The sequence below is a fragment of the Anolis sagrei genome, chromosome 3, assembly GCF_037176765.1.
Source record: "Anolis sagrei isolate rAnoSag1 chromosome 3, rAnoSag1.mat, whole genome shotgun sequence".
Classification (NCBI taxonomy): Eukaryota; Metazoa; Chordata; class Lepidosauria; order Squamata; family Dactyloidae; genus Anolis; species Anolis sagrei.
This window is the reverse complement of record NC_090023.1, coordinates 269462357-269480418: the sequence shown is the minus strand read 5'-3', so window position 1 is coordinate 269480418 and position 18062 is coordinate 269462357. Positions and strand designations below refer to the sequence as shown.

At 45.4% G+C, this 18062-nt stretch overlaps 1 protein-coding gene across 1 annotated transcript; it reads right to left on the bottom strand.

The window, feature by feature from the left end:
• Positions 1–565: 565 nt before the first annotated feature.
• LOC132779995 (small ribosomal subunit protein uS3-like) lies at positions 566–1719 on the bottom strand. Its single transcript, XM_067466341.1, has 2 exons — positions 1565–1719; positions 566–901 (listed from the first exon to the last, which is right to left on the bottom strand). The coding sequence occupies exons 1-2, from the start codon at positions 1673–1675 to the stop codon at positions 650–652; spliced, it is 363 nt and encodes a 120-aa protein (XP_067322442.1). The 5' UTR covers positions 1676–1719; the 3' UTR covers positions 566–649.
• Positions 1720–18062: the final 16343 nt, after the last annotated feature.

Sequence of the window (18062 nt, the reverse complement as noted above, 5' to 3'; positions counted from 1 at the left end):
CATGGTTCTTGGGCACCTCTCATCCACAAGATATCCATAAATCAAAATCAACTTGAAGACAATTAATGACCGCAAAATTGGACAATGTATGATGCAACCAGGAGTTACCATCAGCAGAACATCTCAAGAGAATGCCAGCCTTGGAACACACGGAACACCCATTGCTGTTATTGCTAAACTGGCCATGAATCAAAGCTCTTCCATTAAACTAGGAATCTGATCTTGTAGGGAAAAGTATGCCCGGGTGGCATCCTTTGAGATCTGGGTAGCTGAAGCTGCCGTTCCTGTCTTGGTACAACTTTCAAAAGCCAGCGGAGGTGGTGCGGGTGGAAACATCATCATTTACAGAGATAGGATCTCCTTTTGCCAGGTGTACCTTCTGAGAGATGCCCTAAATTCACTGCATTTGCCTATCATTGGGCAACTGGGGCATGCCTGGGATTCTGCGAGTGATACTATGGGCACCAAGCCTATGGAAATCAGGCCTTATGAGGAACGGCTCAGGGAGCTGGGGAGGTTTAGCTTAGAGAAGAGGAGATGAAGAGGTGGCACAACTGTGTTGTTGTTGTTGTTTTGTCTTTTTCCAGATTTTATTAAGAGATATTTGCAAAGACATCAAGCTCTTTCTTCCAGACACTTGAAAACCCTTCTAGGCAGTGGGGATCAGCTGTGACATGGGGGGCTGCTCTGGCTTCTGCTCCGAGATGGGGGTGGTGGGCAGGATCTCCTCCTTTGGCTCCACAATGCTGACGTGGTCCTGCAAGGGTTTCTTGGGGCCGATCTTCCCACTCAGGTCCCAGGGCAATATGATCTTGACTTTAATGCCCAGCACACCCTGCCTAAGGAGAACGCGGCACACAGCAGTGCCAACATAGTAGTTGCGTGTGCAAGTGCGATACACCTCCCACAGCCAACCCAAGAAGTACACTCACACATGATGTGGGATGAACAATGGCCACAACTCATTTATTGATAACAGGAACAAGGGTTGGCAGCCAAGCATGGGTCCTGGATCATGATCGGACAGCCCAATACTGCCCGATCCCGCACACACCGGGGTGCCGCTGGCACAATACCGGGCACACGCAACACGGCACCCCTGGGACCACCGGGCGTCCCCCCTAACCACTAGGGGGGATACCAAACCAGATCCAGGGCCCATGCCCCACACCCATCAAGGAGTTGTGACGAGAAGTAAAAGACAGACAAGTAACTGTTAACAGGTAACTGTGACAAGGTGAACATTTCCAAAAATTAACAGCCATGAAAACATTAACCGCATGCAGGGTGGGTGGGGTGGAACAGCTGTTGCAAGCCAAGTGCCTGCCAGGGAGCCTGGGCAGCCTTATGAAGGCTGACCCGAAAGGGGGGAGAGGCCAGCTCAGGCCTCAGCTGTGGTGGGCGTGGTCAGATGGCCATTGGCCCCTTGACCCGCCGGCGGGAATTCTTCCCGCCATCAGAGGGGGCTTCTGGGAGGAAGAAGCCCCCTTCAGGCAAGAATGGCGGTGGGGGACACCCTGCACCGCAACTTCTTTGGCCCGGTAAGTCGGCCATGCTATTTGACGGGGTCTCCGCTGTGGATCATTAGACCATCTACAAACTTCGTGGACTTGGCTCGCTGGCCTCGAAGCTTACCAGAAACTACAACTTCACAGCCCTTGGCTCCGCCCTCCATGATGAAGCGAAGGACACCATAACAGCCCCTACGTACTGTGAGCCCCCCCCCCCAAAAAAAAAAGCTTGTAATGCAAGGACTCAGCTTGGGCAATCTCACACAGTCCCCTTGTGGCCACCTTCTCTGCATAGACTCAACGCTTCCATCAGGAAAGCCAAACCGCTTCTGCACAACAGCTGTCAGCTCACGGATACGGTGCCCTTTTTCTCCCAGAACATTCTGAGTTCTGGTGGCAAGGATGATGATTTCTGTCCTGGTTGAGGTAACTCGGACTTCTGCGATGTTTACATATCTGATGGGGAGCTGTGTAGGAGATGGAGCCAGCTACTTTTCTGCTGTTCCAGAGTTTGAATGAGAAGAAATGAGATTCCTCCTGAACATGAGGAAGATCTCCTAACTGTGGAATAGCTTGCTTCGGTGGATTGCAGGCTGTCTTTCTTTTAAAAAGCTCTGTGTGCATCTTTCAGAGGTCCTTCAGTTTCATACTTCTGCATCTAAACTGGAGATTTAATGCAGTTGCACACCACTTCAATGCTCATGACTGTCGGACCAGGAGAGTTGTAGTTTTGCAAGAATCATAGAATCAAAGAGTTGGAAGAGACCTCATGGGCCACCCAGTCCAACCTCATTCTGCCAAGAAGCAGGAAAATTGCATTCAAAACACCCCCAACAGATGGCCATCCAGCCTCTGTTTAAAAGCCTCCAAAGAATGAGCCTCCACCACACTCTGGGGCAGAGAAGTTCTTCATAATGTTCAGGTGCAATCTCCTTTCCTGTAGTTTGAAGCCAATGCACGTCCTAGTCTCCAGGGCAGCAGAAAGGAAGCCTCCTCCCTCCTCCCTATGAATTCACATCACATATTTATACATGGCTATCATGTCTCCTCTCACCCTCCTCTGGACACATTCCAGCTTGTCAACACCTCCCTTCAATTGTGGTGCCCAATATTGGACACAGTGTGATTCCAGGTGTGGTCTAACCAAGGCAGAACAGAGCATGAGTAGCATGCCTTCCCTGGATCTAGACATTAGGCTCCTATTGATGCAGGCCAAAATCCCATTGGCTTTTTTTGCCGCCACATAACATTGTTGGCTCAAGTTTAACTTCTTGTCCACGAGGACTCCAAGATCTTTTTCACACATCCTGCTCTCGAGCCAGGCCTTGTCCCCCATTCTGTATCTTTGCATTTCATTTTTTTTCTGCCTAAGTGGAGTATCTTGCATTTGTCCCTGTTGAACTTCATTTTGTTAGTTTTGGCCCATTTCTCTACTCTATTAAGACCATTTTGATTTCTGCTCCTGTCTCCTGGAGTATTGGCTCTCCCTCCCAGTTTGGTGTTGTCTGCAAACTTGATGACCATGATCAAGGCCAAAGAGCTTGGTACCATCCCAAATTAAAACTCCCATTATTCCATTGTGTTATGTTATTTCAGCTCTGCTAAACCGCGGGCAATGACAGACTTTGTATTTCTAGGTGCGAAGATGACTGCAGATGCAGACTGCAGCCAAGAAATCAGAAGACATTGACTTCTTGGGAGGAGAGCAATGTCTAATCTTGATAAAATATTGAAGAGTAGAGACATCACACTGGCAACCAAGATCCGCATAGTCAAAGCAATGGTATTCCCATAGTCACCTATGGATGTGAGAACTGGACAATAGGGAAGGCTGAGCAGAGGAGGAGAGGCGCTTTTGAGCTGTGGTGTTGGAGGAAAGTTCTGAGAGTGCCTTGGACAGCCAGAAGATCCAACCAGTCCATACTTCAGGAAATAAAGCCCGACTGCTCATTGGAGGGAAGGATATTAGAGGCAATGATGAAGTCCTTTTAGCCACATCATGAGAAGAAAGGAATGCTTATAGAAGACAATGATGCTGGGGAAGATTGAAGGAAAAAGGAAGAGGGGCTGACCAAGGACAAGATAGATGGATGGCATCCTTGAAGTCACTGGATTGACCTTGAAGGAGCTGGGGGTGGCCATGGCCAACAGGGAGCTCTGTCCTGGGCTGGTCCATGAGGTCACAAATAGTTGGAAGCAACTGAACAAATAAACAACAACAAACTGTTGGTTCGCAACTCCAGTAAGCGAAGCTTCCAAAGGACCAGATCAGACACAGATGGACTCAAGGCAAAATAAGAGATATTAATTCTCAATGGCCAAAGAGGTTGTAACCAGAGTCTGTGCTCCAAAGATTGGCAAACTTCAATGCAAACATAGTTATAGCACTTTCACAGCTCTTTAAAACAAAGACACATTGCGACACTAACTTTGGATTGGTTCAAAATGTGGCCAGCTAGTTTCCTGGTTGGTTGGTCTGGGGCTTTGTCCATTTGCATTGCTGGTTGCCTCTAGTTGTGGTGAGAAATTTAACAAGCTGTCATTTGTTGTTGTAGGTTTTTTTGGGCTATATGACCATGTTCTAGAGGCATTTTCTCCTGACGTTTCACCTGCATCTATGGCAAGCATCCTCAGAGGTAGTGAGGTCTGTTGGAAGCAGGAAAAGGGGATTTATGTATCTGTGGAATGACCAGGGTGGGACAAAGGACTCTTGTCTGTTGGAACTAGATGTGAATGATTCCGGCCATGAAAGCCTTCAACAATACATTGTCATTGGCTTGTTTTGAAAATTTGTGTCCTTTTATTGATCCTCTTAGGAAAAGGGTGCAAGCAAAAAGGAATATGGTGTGGCAAGAGATAATGAGCTGAAATGGATTTAGATGCACCTGTTTTGGTCAATATGATGGTTGCCAACCAGCTAGACAAAAAAGTGTTCAGGGTCTTGGTATATACAATGGAGACCCCTCAGAAGCAGGTCTGGCACAACACTATAGATGGGGAAATGCTCCCGGGATCAAAATCTTATGAGAAACCCTTTATTTGTTCCTTGTTCCTTTTCCAGGGCATTGTAAAGAGATTATGTAAATTGTGTGGCTATTCCCTGAGGTCCAGGGTGTGGGAAAAGGCTAGACAACATTCCAGGGAAGTTTAAACTAGGGATGAAGTATACGTAGGCTCCCTTATTCATTCATCTACAGCAGTGTTTCTCAACCTGGGGGTCGGGACCCCAGCGGGGGTCCCGAGAGGATGTCAGAGGGGTCGCCAAAGACCACCAGAGAACACAAGATTTTCTGTTGGTCATGGGGATTCTGTGGGGAAATTTGGCCCAATTCTATTGTTCGGAATGTTCTTTGTAGGTGAACTATATATCCCAGCAATGACAACTTCTAAATGTCAAGGTCTTTGTTCTCCAAACTCCACCAGTGTTCACATTTGTGCATATTGAGTATTCGTGTTGAGTTTGGTCCAGATTCATCATTGTTTGTGTCCGCAGTGCTCTCTGGATGTAGGTGAACTACAACTCCAAAATTCAAGGCCAATGCCCACCAAACCCTTCCAGTATTTTCTGTCAGTCATGGGAGTTCTGTGTGTCAAGTTTGGTTCAATTTCATCGTTGGTGGAGTTCAGAATGGTCTTTTATTGTAGGTGAACTATAAATCCCAGCAACTACAAATCCCAAATGTCAAGGTCTATTTTCCCCAAACTCCACCAGTGTTCACATTTGGGCATAATGAGTATTCGTGCCAATTTAGGTCAAGATCCATCATTGTTTAAGTCCACAGTGCTCTCTGGATGTAGGTGAACTACAACTCCCAAAGTCAAGGTCAATGCCCACCAAACCCTTCCAGTATTTTCTGTTGGTCATGGGAGTTCTGTGTGCCAAGTCTGGTTCAGTTTCATCGTTGGTGGAGTTCAGAATGGTCTTTGATTGTAGGTGAACTATAAATCCCAGCAAGTACATCTCCCAAATGACAAAATCAATCCCTCCCCAAACCCCACCAGTATTCAAATTTGAGTGTACTGGGTATTTGCGCCAAATTTAGTCCAGTGAATGCAAATACATCCTGCATATCAGATATTTACATTACAGTTCATAACAGGAGCAAAATTCCACTTATATGAAGTAGCAACAGAAATAACTTTATAGTTTGGGGGTCACCACAACATGAGGAACTGTATTAAGGGGTCACAGCATTAGGAAGGTTGAGAAACACTGATCTACAGGGTTAATCTGGTTTTCGATAGTGTAAGTATTGAGCTATAGTTGCTCAAGTGGTATCGAAGTTCATTAAATGTGCTGTGTAGATACAACAAGAGAGTTAGAATTGATACTCATGCGCCATGACTACACACACCTAATTAATCAACAATAGCCATTCAGGCCAACCTCCTGCCATGCAGGAAGATACAGTCAAAACACTCTCAGCAGATGGCCATCCATCCTCTTTTTTAAAAACTCCAGAGAAGAGGGAAGGAGAGATATGTTAAATCCATGGTATGCCCTTCGTCACCCAAACTTGCAACTCTATTTTTAAAAAATGAGACATAAGGTATGTCTGGCATGACTTGCTTTTGAGAAACCCATGGTGACATTGTGAGTATGGTATTCTTTTCGAAGTGTTTACTGCTTATACAAACGATCTCTTTAATGACCTGCACCAGCAGCTTTCCTGGTATTGATCTCAGGCTGACTAGACTGTCATTGTTTGGGTCCTCTTTCCCCCAAAATGGGGACAAAATCTGCCTTCCTTCAGTCTGCTGGAATGTCTCCTGTTCTCTAGGAATTTTCAAATATGGTTGTCAGTCTGAAATTACTTCTGCCATATCCTTTAATTCCCTTGGATGTAGTTCATCTGCCCCAGGAGACTTGAATTCATTTAGATTAGCCAGATATTCCTGCTCTGCCTCTTTGCATCTTCTGTGCTGCCTTTCCCCTTCTGTATCCTCTGTTCCATTCTCCCAAAATTGATTGTATGATTCTACTTGTGCGCCAGGTTTTTTTGGGCTGTATGGCCATGGTCTAGAGGCATTCTTTCCTGACGTTTCACCTGCACTTTGGCAAGCATCCTCAGAGGTAGTGAGGTCTGTTGGAAGTAGGAAAAAGGGTTTATATATCCGTGGAATGACCAGGGTGAGACAAAGGACTCTTCTCTGCTGGAGCTAGGTGTTAGGTGTTAGAAATTATATCACTTCCCTTGAAAAGGATGGATTAAGTTGGGTAGATGCCTGGAATGCTGTGGAGGTCCTCACTACCTCTGAGGATGCATGCCATAGATGCAGGTGAAACGTCAGGAGAGAATGCCTCTAGAACATGGCTATATAGCCCGGAAAAACCTACAACAACCCAGTGATTCCGGCCATGAAAGCTTTTGACAATACATTAGGTACTAGAGATGGAAAGAAATATTTGAATAATAAAGGACAAACCAGTTTCCCAAAAACCACACCTTTTTCTTGACTAAATCTCAAATGGTGAATCGTTTTCAGAAATTATGTAGTTTTGAAGCAGTTTTGCACAGCAAGAGGAAAAATTGCAAAATTATTTGGTTATTTTTATTTCTCGTGTCAGGGCAGCCAGTCAATTATATTACATTTCTAACAGAACAAAGCAAACAAACAGACAAAATACAAAATGTGTGAGTTTGGTAGTTGATTAGATGTCCTTTGACCAGCATCTGGCCACTTGGAGTACCTCTGGTGTTACTATAAGAAGGTCCTCCATGGTGCATGTGGCAGGGCTCAGGGTGCATTGCAGCAGGTGGTCAGTGGTTTGCTCCTCTCCACATTCGCATGTCGTGGATTCCACTTTGTAGTCCCATTTCTTAAGGTTGGCTCTGCATCTCGTGGTGCCAGAGCGCAGTCTGTTCAGCGCCTTCCAAGTCGCCCAGTCCTCTGTGTGCCCAGGGGGGAGTCTCTCATTTGGTATCAGCCATTGGCTGAGGTTCTGGGCTTGAGCCTGCCACTTTTGGACTCTCGCTTGCTGAGGCGTTCCAGCGAGTGTCTCTGTAGATCTTAGAAAACTATTTCTTGATTTAAGTCGTTGACGTGCTGGCTGATACCCAAACAGGGGATGAGCTGGAGATGTCTCTGCCTTGGTCCTTTCACTATTGGCTGCCACTTCCTGGCAGATGTCAGGTAGTGCAATACCGGCTAAGCAGTGTAATTTCTCCAGTGGTGTAGGGCGCAGACACCCGTGATAATGTGGCATGTCTCATTCACAGCCACATCCACTGTTTTAGTGTGGTGAGATGTGTTCCACACTGGGCATGCATATTCAATTATTTGGTTTTGCCCACAGGAATGAAATATATGCAATTGTTCAATGTTATGGAATCCTGGAGTTATAATTTGGCAAAGAAGCCCTGGGATTCACTGGCAGAGAAGGCTCAAGACTTCTGAAAACTAGAAAACCCATTGATTCCATAGCATGAAACCATGGCAGTTGAGGTGGCATCAAACTGCATGGATTCTACAGTGTAGTTGCACCCAAAGAGCTGGATTTTTGCCTTGGTTTTTGGAGGTTTTTTGCAGTGGAGATCTCTCCTCTCTTTCCAGAAGAGAAGTGAAAAACAAAATTTCCATTGTGCCTTTGGTGATGCAACTGAGCAAGTTATTCTTCCCGCAGTTCATTTGCTTGTTCTGACGGCCTGTTTTGAATACCCTGCTGTTGTTTACTTAAAATATCATGCTTGGAGATTTCGTTTTGGACTGGAATCAGAGTTCACATTAATGTTTTGTTGTTGCTGTTATTGAAAACTGCCTTGGGAGCTGTTGTAGCTGAAAGGAGTTGGAAGTAAATAGAGATTGGAGACCTTCACAACTACCAGAACTCTGGGTGCAGAACTAAAGCTGTTTGACACCACGTGAACTGCCATGGCTTAATGCTATGGAATCCTGGGAGTTGTAGTTTGGTGAGGAAGTACCAAGAAAGAAGGGAAAATTCCTTCTAACACTACTCCCAGGATTCCATAATGTTAAGTGATTTCAGCTCCACAAGACCACGGGTTCAGGGCGCGGTATGCCAAATCTCCAAATAGTACACAAAAAACTGGAATGTGTCCAGAGGAGGGCGACTAAAAGGATCAAGGGTCTGGAGAACAAGCCCTATGACAGTGGTTCTCAACCTGTGGGTCTCCAGGTGTTTTGGCCTACAACTCCCAGAAATCCCAGCCAGTTTACCAGCTGTTAGGATTTCTGGGAGTTGAAGGCCAAAACATCTGGAGGGCCCACAGGTTGAGAACCACTGCCCTATGAGGAGCAGTTTAACTCTCTTTCATTTAACCTGCAGAAGAGAAGTCCAAGAGGAGACATGATAGCCATGTAAAAATATGTGAGGGGAAGTCATAGGGAAGAGGGAGCAAGCTTCCTTTCTGCTTCCCTGGAGATTAGGGTGCAATGGAACAATGGCTTCAAACTACAAGAAAGGAGATTCCACCTGAACATTAGGAAGAACTTCCTGACTGTGAGAGCTGTTTAGCAGTGGAACTCTCTGCCCTGGAGTGTGGTTGAGGCTCCTTCTTTGGAGGCTTTGAAACAGAGGCTGGATGGCCATCTGTCGGGGGTGCTTTGGATGCAATTTTCCTGCTTCTTGGCAGAATGGGATTGGACTGGATGGCCCACGAGTTCTCTTCCAACCCTATGATTCTAGGTTGAAGGCAAAGGAACAGAGGTATTGACAAGAGAGATATTGACAAACTGGAATGTGTCCAGAGGAGGGTGACTAAAATGATCAAGAGTCTGGAGAACAAGCCCTATGAAGAGCGGCTTAAAGAGCTGGGCATGTTTAGCCTGAAGAAGAGAAGGCTGAGAGGAGATATGATAGCCATGTATAAATATGTGAGAGGAAGTCACAGGGAGGAGGGAGCAAGCTTGTTTTCTGCTTCCCTGGAGACTAGGACACAGGGGGTTGGACTGGATGACCCATGAGGTCTCTTCCAACTCTAGGTGTTTATTCACTCCAAAGACTGCCATACAAGCAATTACAAACAAACAGAATTAAAAATTATAGCACTTTGATAGTGATTAAAACAACTTGGATGAGCCAGACTAGGGCCAGCTAAAACCCGTTTGTTGGTTACTTGAGAAGGGCCATCACCATCCACTTGCAGGTCTGACAGAAATTTTAATAAACTGACATTGCTCAATTTGGAGTCTTTGTCTGTTTTCTCGGAGGAGTGTGGGAGGAAAGGAATGTGGGCAGGGTCTGTGTTGATGGGGCTAATGGTCTGTATCTCTATTCCTGTCTACCTGGAATGGGATAATGGGTTTCAGCTAGCCACAGAATGTCAAAGCCATGTCAAAGCCATGGTCTTCCCTGTAGTAACCTACGGATGTGAGAGCTGGACTTTAGGGAAGGCTGAGCCAAGGAAGAGAGATGCTTTTGAACTCTGGTGCTGGAGGAAAGTTCTGAGAGTGCCTTGAACTGCAAGAAGATCCAACCAGTCCATCCTCCAGGAAATAAAGCCCGGCTGCTCATTGGAGGGAAGGAGACTAGAGGGAAAGTGGAAGTCCTTTGGCCACATCATGAGGAGACAGCAAAGCCTAGAGAAGGGAATGATGCTGGGGAAAGTGGAAGGCAAAAGGAAGAGGGGCTGACCAAGGGCAAGATGGATGGATGGCATCCTTGAAGTGACTGGACTGACCTTGAAGGAGCTGGGGGTGGTGACGGCCGACAGGGAGCTCTGGCGTGGGCTGGTCCATGAGGTCACGACTGAATGAATGAACAACAAAGCCACAGAATGGGTGACAAGGGTGTTGGCACAGCCTCAGTGGATTCTCAGGGAGGGGATCTGATTGGGTGATTGGGATCGGAAAGTATTCCCAGGAATAAGCCTTGACAGTATCTTGGGAACACCCCCTGGCTGTTCTTAAGCCCATTGTGGCATTCCTGGAGCATTGTGAAGGGATTGTGTCTCTTCCAGGATAATAATGAGATTTTCCCCTGGTCATATGTTTGTGCTTGTGTAACTTTGGCACGTTCATTGGAAAATCACCTGGAATTGGGGAAAGGTCATTTGAGGTCTCTGATCCAGGATGCCCCCAGAGCCATAGGTTTTGGGGGTTTTTTTGGGGCGGGGGGAGGGGTGGTATTTTGAAAACAATAGCATTGAGCCATGGTAGTTAAAGTGGGTTCAAATGGCATTCATTCTATGGTATAGATCAGTGTTTCTCAACCTTCCTAATGCCGCGACCCCTTAATACACTGTCTCATGTTGTGGTGACCCCCAACCATAACATTATTTTCATTGCTGCATCATAACTGTAATTTTGCTACTGTTATGAACTGTAATGTAAATATCCAATGTGCAGGATGTATTTTCATTCACTGGACCAAATTTGGCACAAATACCCAAAACACTACTGGGATTGGGCGAGGGATTGATTATGTCATTTGGGAGTTGTAGTTGCTTTCATTTATAGTTCACCTACAAACAAAGAGCATTCTGAACTTCACCAATGATACAATTGAACCAAACTTGGCACACAGAACTCCCATGATCAACAGAAAATACTCGAAGGCCATTGATGGCCATTGACCTTGAGTTTTGGAGTTATAGTTCACCTACATCCAGAGAGCACTGGGAACTCAAACAGTGATGGAACTGGACCAAACTCGGCAAGAATACTCAATATGCCCAAATGTGAACAATGGTGGCATTTGGGGGAAATAGACATTGACAGTTAGGAGTTATAGTTGCCGGGATTTATAGTTCACCTACAATCAAAGAGCATTCTGAACTTCACCAATGATACAATTGAACCAAACTTGGCACACAGAACTCCCATAATCAACAGAAAATCCTCGAAGGCCATTGATGGCCATTGACCTTGAGTTTTGGAGTTGTAGTTCACCTACATCCAGAGAGCACTGGGAACTCAAACAGTGATGGAACTGGACCAAACTTGGCAAGAATACTCAGTATGCCCAAATGTGAACAATGGTGGCATTTGGGGAAAATAGACATTGACAGTTGGGAGTTATAGTTGCTGGGATTTATAGTTCACCTACAATCAAAGAGCATTCTGAACCCCACCAATGATAGAATTGGCCCAAACTTCCCATGCAGAACCCCCATGACCAACAGAAAATACTTTATTCTCTGATGGTCTTTGGTGACCCATCTGAAACCCCCTCGCGACCCCCCTAGGGGTCCCGACCCCCAGGTTGAGAACCACTGGTGGTGTGTCTACCCCATAGCATAGCCAGTTTAGCATGATTCCTTAAGCAACAACCAAAGTTGCATAGAGTCTGCCATTTAGATCCAAAACATCAAGTCTAACAAATTTTGAAAACATAATACAGATACCTTTTAAGGCACTGCTCTCACTCGCAGATTCCTCCTCTTCTAGCACTGAGGACCAAGAAGAAAAACCTGGTCTTGAGATCTGGAAATCCTACCTGATGGCAAATTTCTGGAAAGTGTAGGCCAAAAAGTCTACTTGTCGTCTGTTTGTTAAGTATACATTTGGTCCTTTGAACCCATAGATTCTGCATCCATAGATTCAACTATTCATGACTTGCAACTATTTTTAAATGGAAGGTTTTCTATATTGGCAGCAGGAAGGACCACAACGAGCCGTGGCTGCTATTTTAAGCTTGGATCAATATGACAATTGCATTCCAGGGACAGGCAGAGTTTGCCAAAGAATGACCAAATGTTTAACTCAATATCAATTTGTGTGGCATCTTCCAAATTGACCATTAGATCTTTTTGTTTCAGCAACACACGTCTAAAGGCATCCGCAGTGGCAAATAGAAATCTCTCATACACTCACTCAATATTGTTCAGGAGAAGGCTCTGCATCCCATTCTTAAATATGATCTACATCAGGTGTGCTGTCGCACGCTGGGCCTGTGCATAAGACTGTAGACAGGACATAAATTCTGTGTGCCCAACAGGACGCCTGGGCTGCCTCAGATTAAAGGCCTTTGGATTTCCTTGAAACAGAGTCTTTTGATTGCTTAAAGGTTCAACAAAGTTCTTTATTATTGAAAACAAACAGGTACTTTAAGGCTTTCTTAACAGTCTATTGCAGTGTTTCTCAACCTGGGGGTCGGGACCCCTGAGGGGGTCGTGAGGGGGTATCAGAGGGGTCGCCAAGGACCATCAGAAAACACAGTGTTTTCTGTTGGTCATGGGGATTCCATGTGGGAAGTTTGAGCCAATTCTATCGTTGGTGGAGTTCATAATGTTCTTTGATTGTAGTGAACTATAAATTCCAGCAACTACAACTCTCAAATGTCAAGGCCTATTTCCCCAGACTCCACCAGTGTTCACATTTGGGCATATTGAGCTGGGCGGTTTCGTTTCGTTAATTCGTAATTCGTTAATAATTCGTTAATTTTTTCAATTACAAAACGATAACGAACCATTCTGGAGCAATTATTAAAAAAAACGAATTTTCAAAAACGTTTTGTAAATGCTTCGTATTTCGATATTGTATTCGTTTTGTTATTGTTTTGAGGTCGTTTCGTTATTATTTCCGCATGTCTGGGCCAGTTTTATGGTTTAATTAGTGAAAAAAAATTATAATATCACACCAACAGTCAACAACAGAGGGAGAGAGAAGCTTCAGAAGGTTTTGGAGGTTTTTTAGCGTATTTCGCGGTCACGTCCGCCGCATTAACGAATCGATTCGTTATTGTTTCGGAAATCGATTTGTTAATTTTTTTTACCATTTACGAAATTTCGTAAATATCGAACTTTTTAAAAGGAAAATTTTGTAATTATTTTAAATATCGAAACAAAAAAAACCGCCAAATACAAATCGATTTTAGAAACAAATTTTTCCGTTGTTACCCAGGCCTAATATTGAGTATTTGTGCCAAGTTTGGTCCAGACCCATTATTGCGTGACTCCACAGTGCTCTCTGGATATAGGTGAACTACAACTTCCAAACTTAAGGTCAATGCCCACCAATCCCTTCCAGTGTTTTCCATTGGTCATGGGAGTTCTGTGTGCCAAGTTTGGTTCAATTCCATCGTTGGTGGAGTTCAGAATACTCTTTGATTGTAGGTGAACTATACATCCCAGCAACTACAGCTCCCAAATGGCAAAATCAATCCTCCTCCAACCCCACTAGCATTCACATTTGGGCATATTGGGTATTTTTGCCCAGTTTGGTCCAGTGAATGGAAATACATCCTGAATATCGGATATTTACATTGTGATTCATAACAGCAGTAAAATGACTGTTATGAAGTAGCAACGAAAACAGTGTTATGGTTTGGGGTCACCACCACATGAGGAACTGTATTAAGGGGTCGCGGCATTAGGAAGGTTGAGAAACACTGGTCTATTGGATCTCTCTCAATCTTGTCCACAGGGAACAGGCACTATCTTCATAACTGTAACTAATGGGGAAATCCTTAACTTCTAATCTGGGCAGTCTGTACTTGCCTCTGTTGGCGTGGAGCCCCTGCACCCGGTACCAACTGCTTCTGGCTTCCGCGAGTGACCCTTACCAAGCAGAGCTCTGTAGACTTCCAGGGGAAAAGGAGTTCAGGTTTCGGTGATGGCTGACTGAAGTCGCTCAACAAACGAGCTGTAAGGCTGTATGATCCTCGGCCAATCTATGGGACTTTTCTCCCTGAACAAGCTGTGGGGCCTCTTATTATTATTATTATTATTATTATTATTATTATTATTAAACTTTATTTGTACCCCGCTAGCATCTCCCGAAGGACTCGATGCGGCTTACGAAGGCCAAGGCCTCAACAACACAATAGCATAACAATACAATTCAAAGCAAATCAAAAACATTAAAGCAATAACAGTAAAAACAACAAAACAATACAGCATAACACAATAAAAACAGGGCCGGGCCATGTAATAGGTACAGACTAAAAAGTGCTGGATGTGACAGGTGATCTATCGGATTTCAAGGAAGTGCAGTGTGCCGAGAATCTTAAAGTTCTGATAAAGTGCTACTGGGACTCTAATAAAGTGCTTACTGGAGTTTTCCTATTCTGGAAAGGCACATCATAACAGTCAGGTCTTCAAATTCTTCCTAAAGACTGCCAGTGTGGGGGCCTGTCTAATGTCTTTGGGAAGGGTGTTCCAAAGTCGGGGGGCCACCACAGAGAAGGCCCTGTCCCTCGTCCCCACCAAACGCGCCTGCGATGCAGGTGGGATTGCGAGCAGGGCCTCTCCAGATGAATGAAGAGAGCACGTGGGTTCATACACGGAGATGCGGTCACGCAGGTAGGCAGGCCCCAAACCGTTTAGGGCTTTGTAGGTAAGCACCTGCACCTTGAATTGGGCTCGGAAAATAAACGGCAGCCAGTGGAGCTCCTTAAACAGGAGGGTTGGCCTCTCTCTGTAAGGAGCCCCAGTTAACATCCTGGCCAAGCTGTAGAAGACGAAGGTTGCTACAGGAGCTCTTAGTTTTATGTCCTGCATGAAAGGCTTCCGTGAGTGACCCTTACTAAGCAGAGCTTTGTAGACTTCCAGGGGAAAAGGAGTTCAGGTTTCGGTGATGGCTGGCTGAAGTCCTTCAGCAAAGGAGCTGTAGGGCTGTATAACCCTGGTCAAGCTGTAGGCTGTATATCTCCCCGTCCAAGCCGTAGAAGACGAAGCTTCCTACAGGAGTTCTTGGTGTTATGTCCTGCATGAAAGGCTTCTCTGTTTGGACTGAACTCAAAATGGCTCCTATTCCCTCCAAAACCCAAAAAGGGGGCAGGACCAGGGAACCTAACTATAATTGATAGGTGGCTTGCCCTATGATTGCAGCCAAAAGAAGCCACTTATCTACAGAGCCCCTGAAACTTAGGACTACAACAAACATTCAATGCAAAGCAAACAAAATTGGAGCTCCTGGTACAGCTGTACCTGCACATCAGGTATGGGCAAACCCAGGCCTTTGGGCTCTTTTCTCAGGCCCCCCTCCCTCTCACCGTCCTATCTTTCCTTCCCTCTTTTCTCCCTCTTTTCCTCTCTCTCTTTCTCCTTCCTTCCTTCCTTGAAGAACTCGTAAACGTTCTATATTTGGGGGGATCAAAGCCTGCTGAAGCCACGCAGAAGGCGCTTTTTCACCCCCAAACCACAACAGCTGTTTAATGTTTATAAAGAACCATTACACTGGTTTTGTTTTTGTTCAGCTCTGGAGGCCTTGTGCTCTTGGTTTTGTTCTCTTGCTGACTCGGTGCGACTTCGTTCCCACACATGCCCTTGTTCACACACAGCGAAACGTCTCGGGGCAGATCTGCCTGCAATCATGGTTAATTTTGCTTCCATAAAACTCCTTCTATAAAACGTTCTAGTAAATTTCCTTGGCCTCTTTCCCCTCCCAAGCCCATTAAACGCTAACTGCTTTAAAGAGCGAAATTACTTAGATTGCAAGACCCTTTGGGACAGAAATATACGCGTCTGGAAAATCTCTTCTGGCTGGAACCTGCTCTCCGCTCACCGAAGAAAGAAGACAATAGCTGCCGGTGTTTCGCGTTCATGTATGTCTTACATAACATACAATTATACATTTTTGGCCATTGCCTGATGAACACACAGCATGGCCCTCATCACCCTTGGATCACAGAATCATAGAATTTGGAAGAGACCTCATGGGCCATCCAATCCAACCCCATTCTGCCAAGAAGCAGGAATATTGCATTCAAAGCACTCCCGACAGATGGACATCCAGCCTCTGTTTAAATTCTTCCAAAGAAGGAGCCTCCACCACACTCTGGGACAGAGACTTCCACTGCTGTTTTCCCCCTCTTTTGTTTGCAATCATAGAGTGGAAAGAGACTCCAGGGACCATCCAACCCCCTTCTGCCATGCAGGGAAATACAATCAAAGCACTCCTGACAGATGGGCATTCACTCTTTCCTTTAAAACCTTTATTAAAGGAGACTCCATTTGTTCTGGTGCGGCTGTACCAGGAGCTCCAATTTTATTTTCTTTGTATTAAATGTTTGCTTGCAGTGCAAGGTTTCAGGGACTCTGCAGAAGGGTGGCTTTCTTTGGTTGCAGTCATAGGGCAAGTCACCTGTCCATCATCGTTAAGTATTGGTTCCACCCCTTGCTCAGGGCAATTGGGAAGGGAAGGGAGCCATTTTTAGTTAGTCTCAGCTTGGAAAGCTAATGTACAAGGACGTGTGCAAGCTTCCCCTGTACAAAAGCTTCAACCCTTAAGACTTTCCAGGGGAGAACATTCTTAAGAGTCTCCAAAGATTTCCAGGAAAACAGCCCTAAAGAGCAAAGAACTCCAGCTGGAGAATCTACTAGCCTTACTGGTAGGTCCACTCGGCGTTCGAGACGCAATTCGACCCGGTAGTGGAGCCCACATCAGTAAGAATTAGATTACAGTCAGCCTGGGAGAAGTTAAAAAGGGGATTTTCCTTTAAAGCAAAGAATTAGTTATTGAAGACAATTGTCTGTCCTTCGTGGGCAAGATTAGGAAGCCACCAGTTGCTTGAAAGCCTGGAATCATTTGTTTACATTTCTGAAGACAAGAGAAGTTTCTGTTTGATTGTTCATTAATAAAGGACTTTGTTATACTTCACAAGCCATCTAAAAATCATTTGTGGTGGAAAACCTCTGAGAACTTCTCCTTGGGCCCCCTGGCTTCCCGCTGGGCAAAGGTTGCACGTCCTGTTCTAAAGACCATTCTTTATAGGCTCAGCGCTCAACAGAACACCATTGGACTCCTAAGCAGCAGCAGATTCCACGTTCAAACAGCTCTTACCATCAGAAACTTCTTCCTCATGTCTAGGTGGAATCTCTTTTCCTACGATTTCAATCAATTGCTCCTTTGTGACTACATCCCGGATAGATTACTGCAACGCACTCTACATGGGGTTGCCTTTGAAGACTGTTTGGAAACTTCAATTAGTCCAGTGGGAGGCAGCCAGACTGCTCACCGGAGCATCATACTAGGAGCACACCACCCCCCTGTTATGTCAGCTCCACTGGCTGCCGATCCAGTTCCAAGCACAATTCAAAGTGCTGGTTTTGACCTACAAAACCCTATACAGTTCCGGCCCAGCGTATTTGTCCAAACGCATCTCCCTCTACGTCCCACCTCGGAGTCTGAGATCCTCTGGGGAGGTCCTGCTCTCGGCCCCGCCTCTGTCACAAGCGAGATTGGCGGGGACGAGGAGCAGGGCCTTCTCAGTGGTGGCTCCTCACCTATGGAATTCACTCCCCGGGGAAATTAGATCAGCAACATCCCTCCTTTCCTTCAGAAAGAAATTAAAAACATGGATGTGGGACCAGGCGTTTGGGCAATCTGGCAGATGAATAAAGGACTGTGACGACGGATAGGAATTGGACAATATGGAACGAAATATGGACTCTGAGTTGGCAAAGGCTGTGTCTGAGATTAGCTATCGATTGTGAGATATATTGTTGTTTTAATTGTTTTAATTGTTGACCATTTAATTGCTGTTTTATATGTTATTGTATTTGTGCGGGCACCAAGATGTGCCTTTTTGTAAGCCGCCCTGAGTCCCCCCTCGGGGGTTGAGAAGGGCGGGGTAGAAGTATACGAAATAAATAAATAATCATATTTTAAACTTCCAAGCAAAGTCTTTTCAAGGTCAACCTCAAA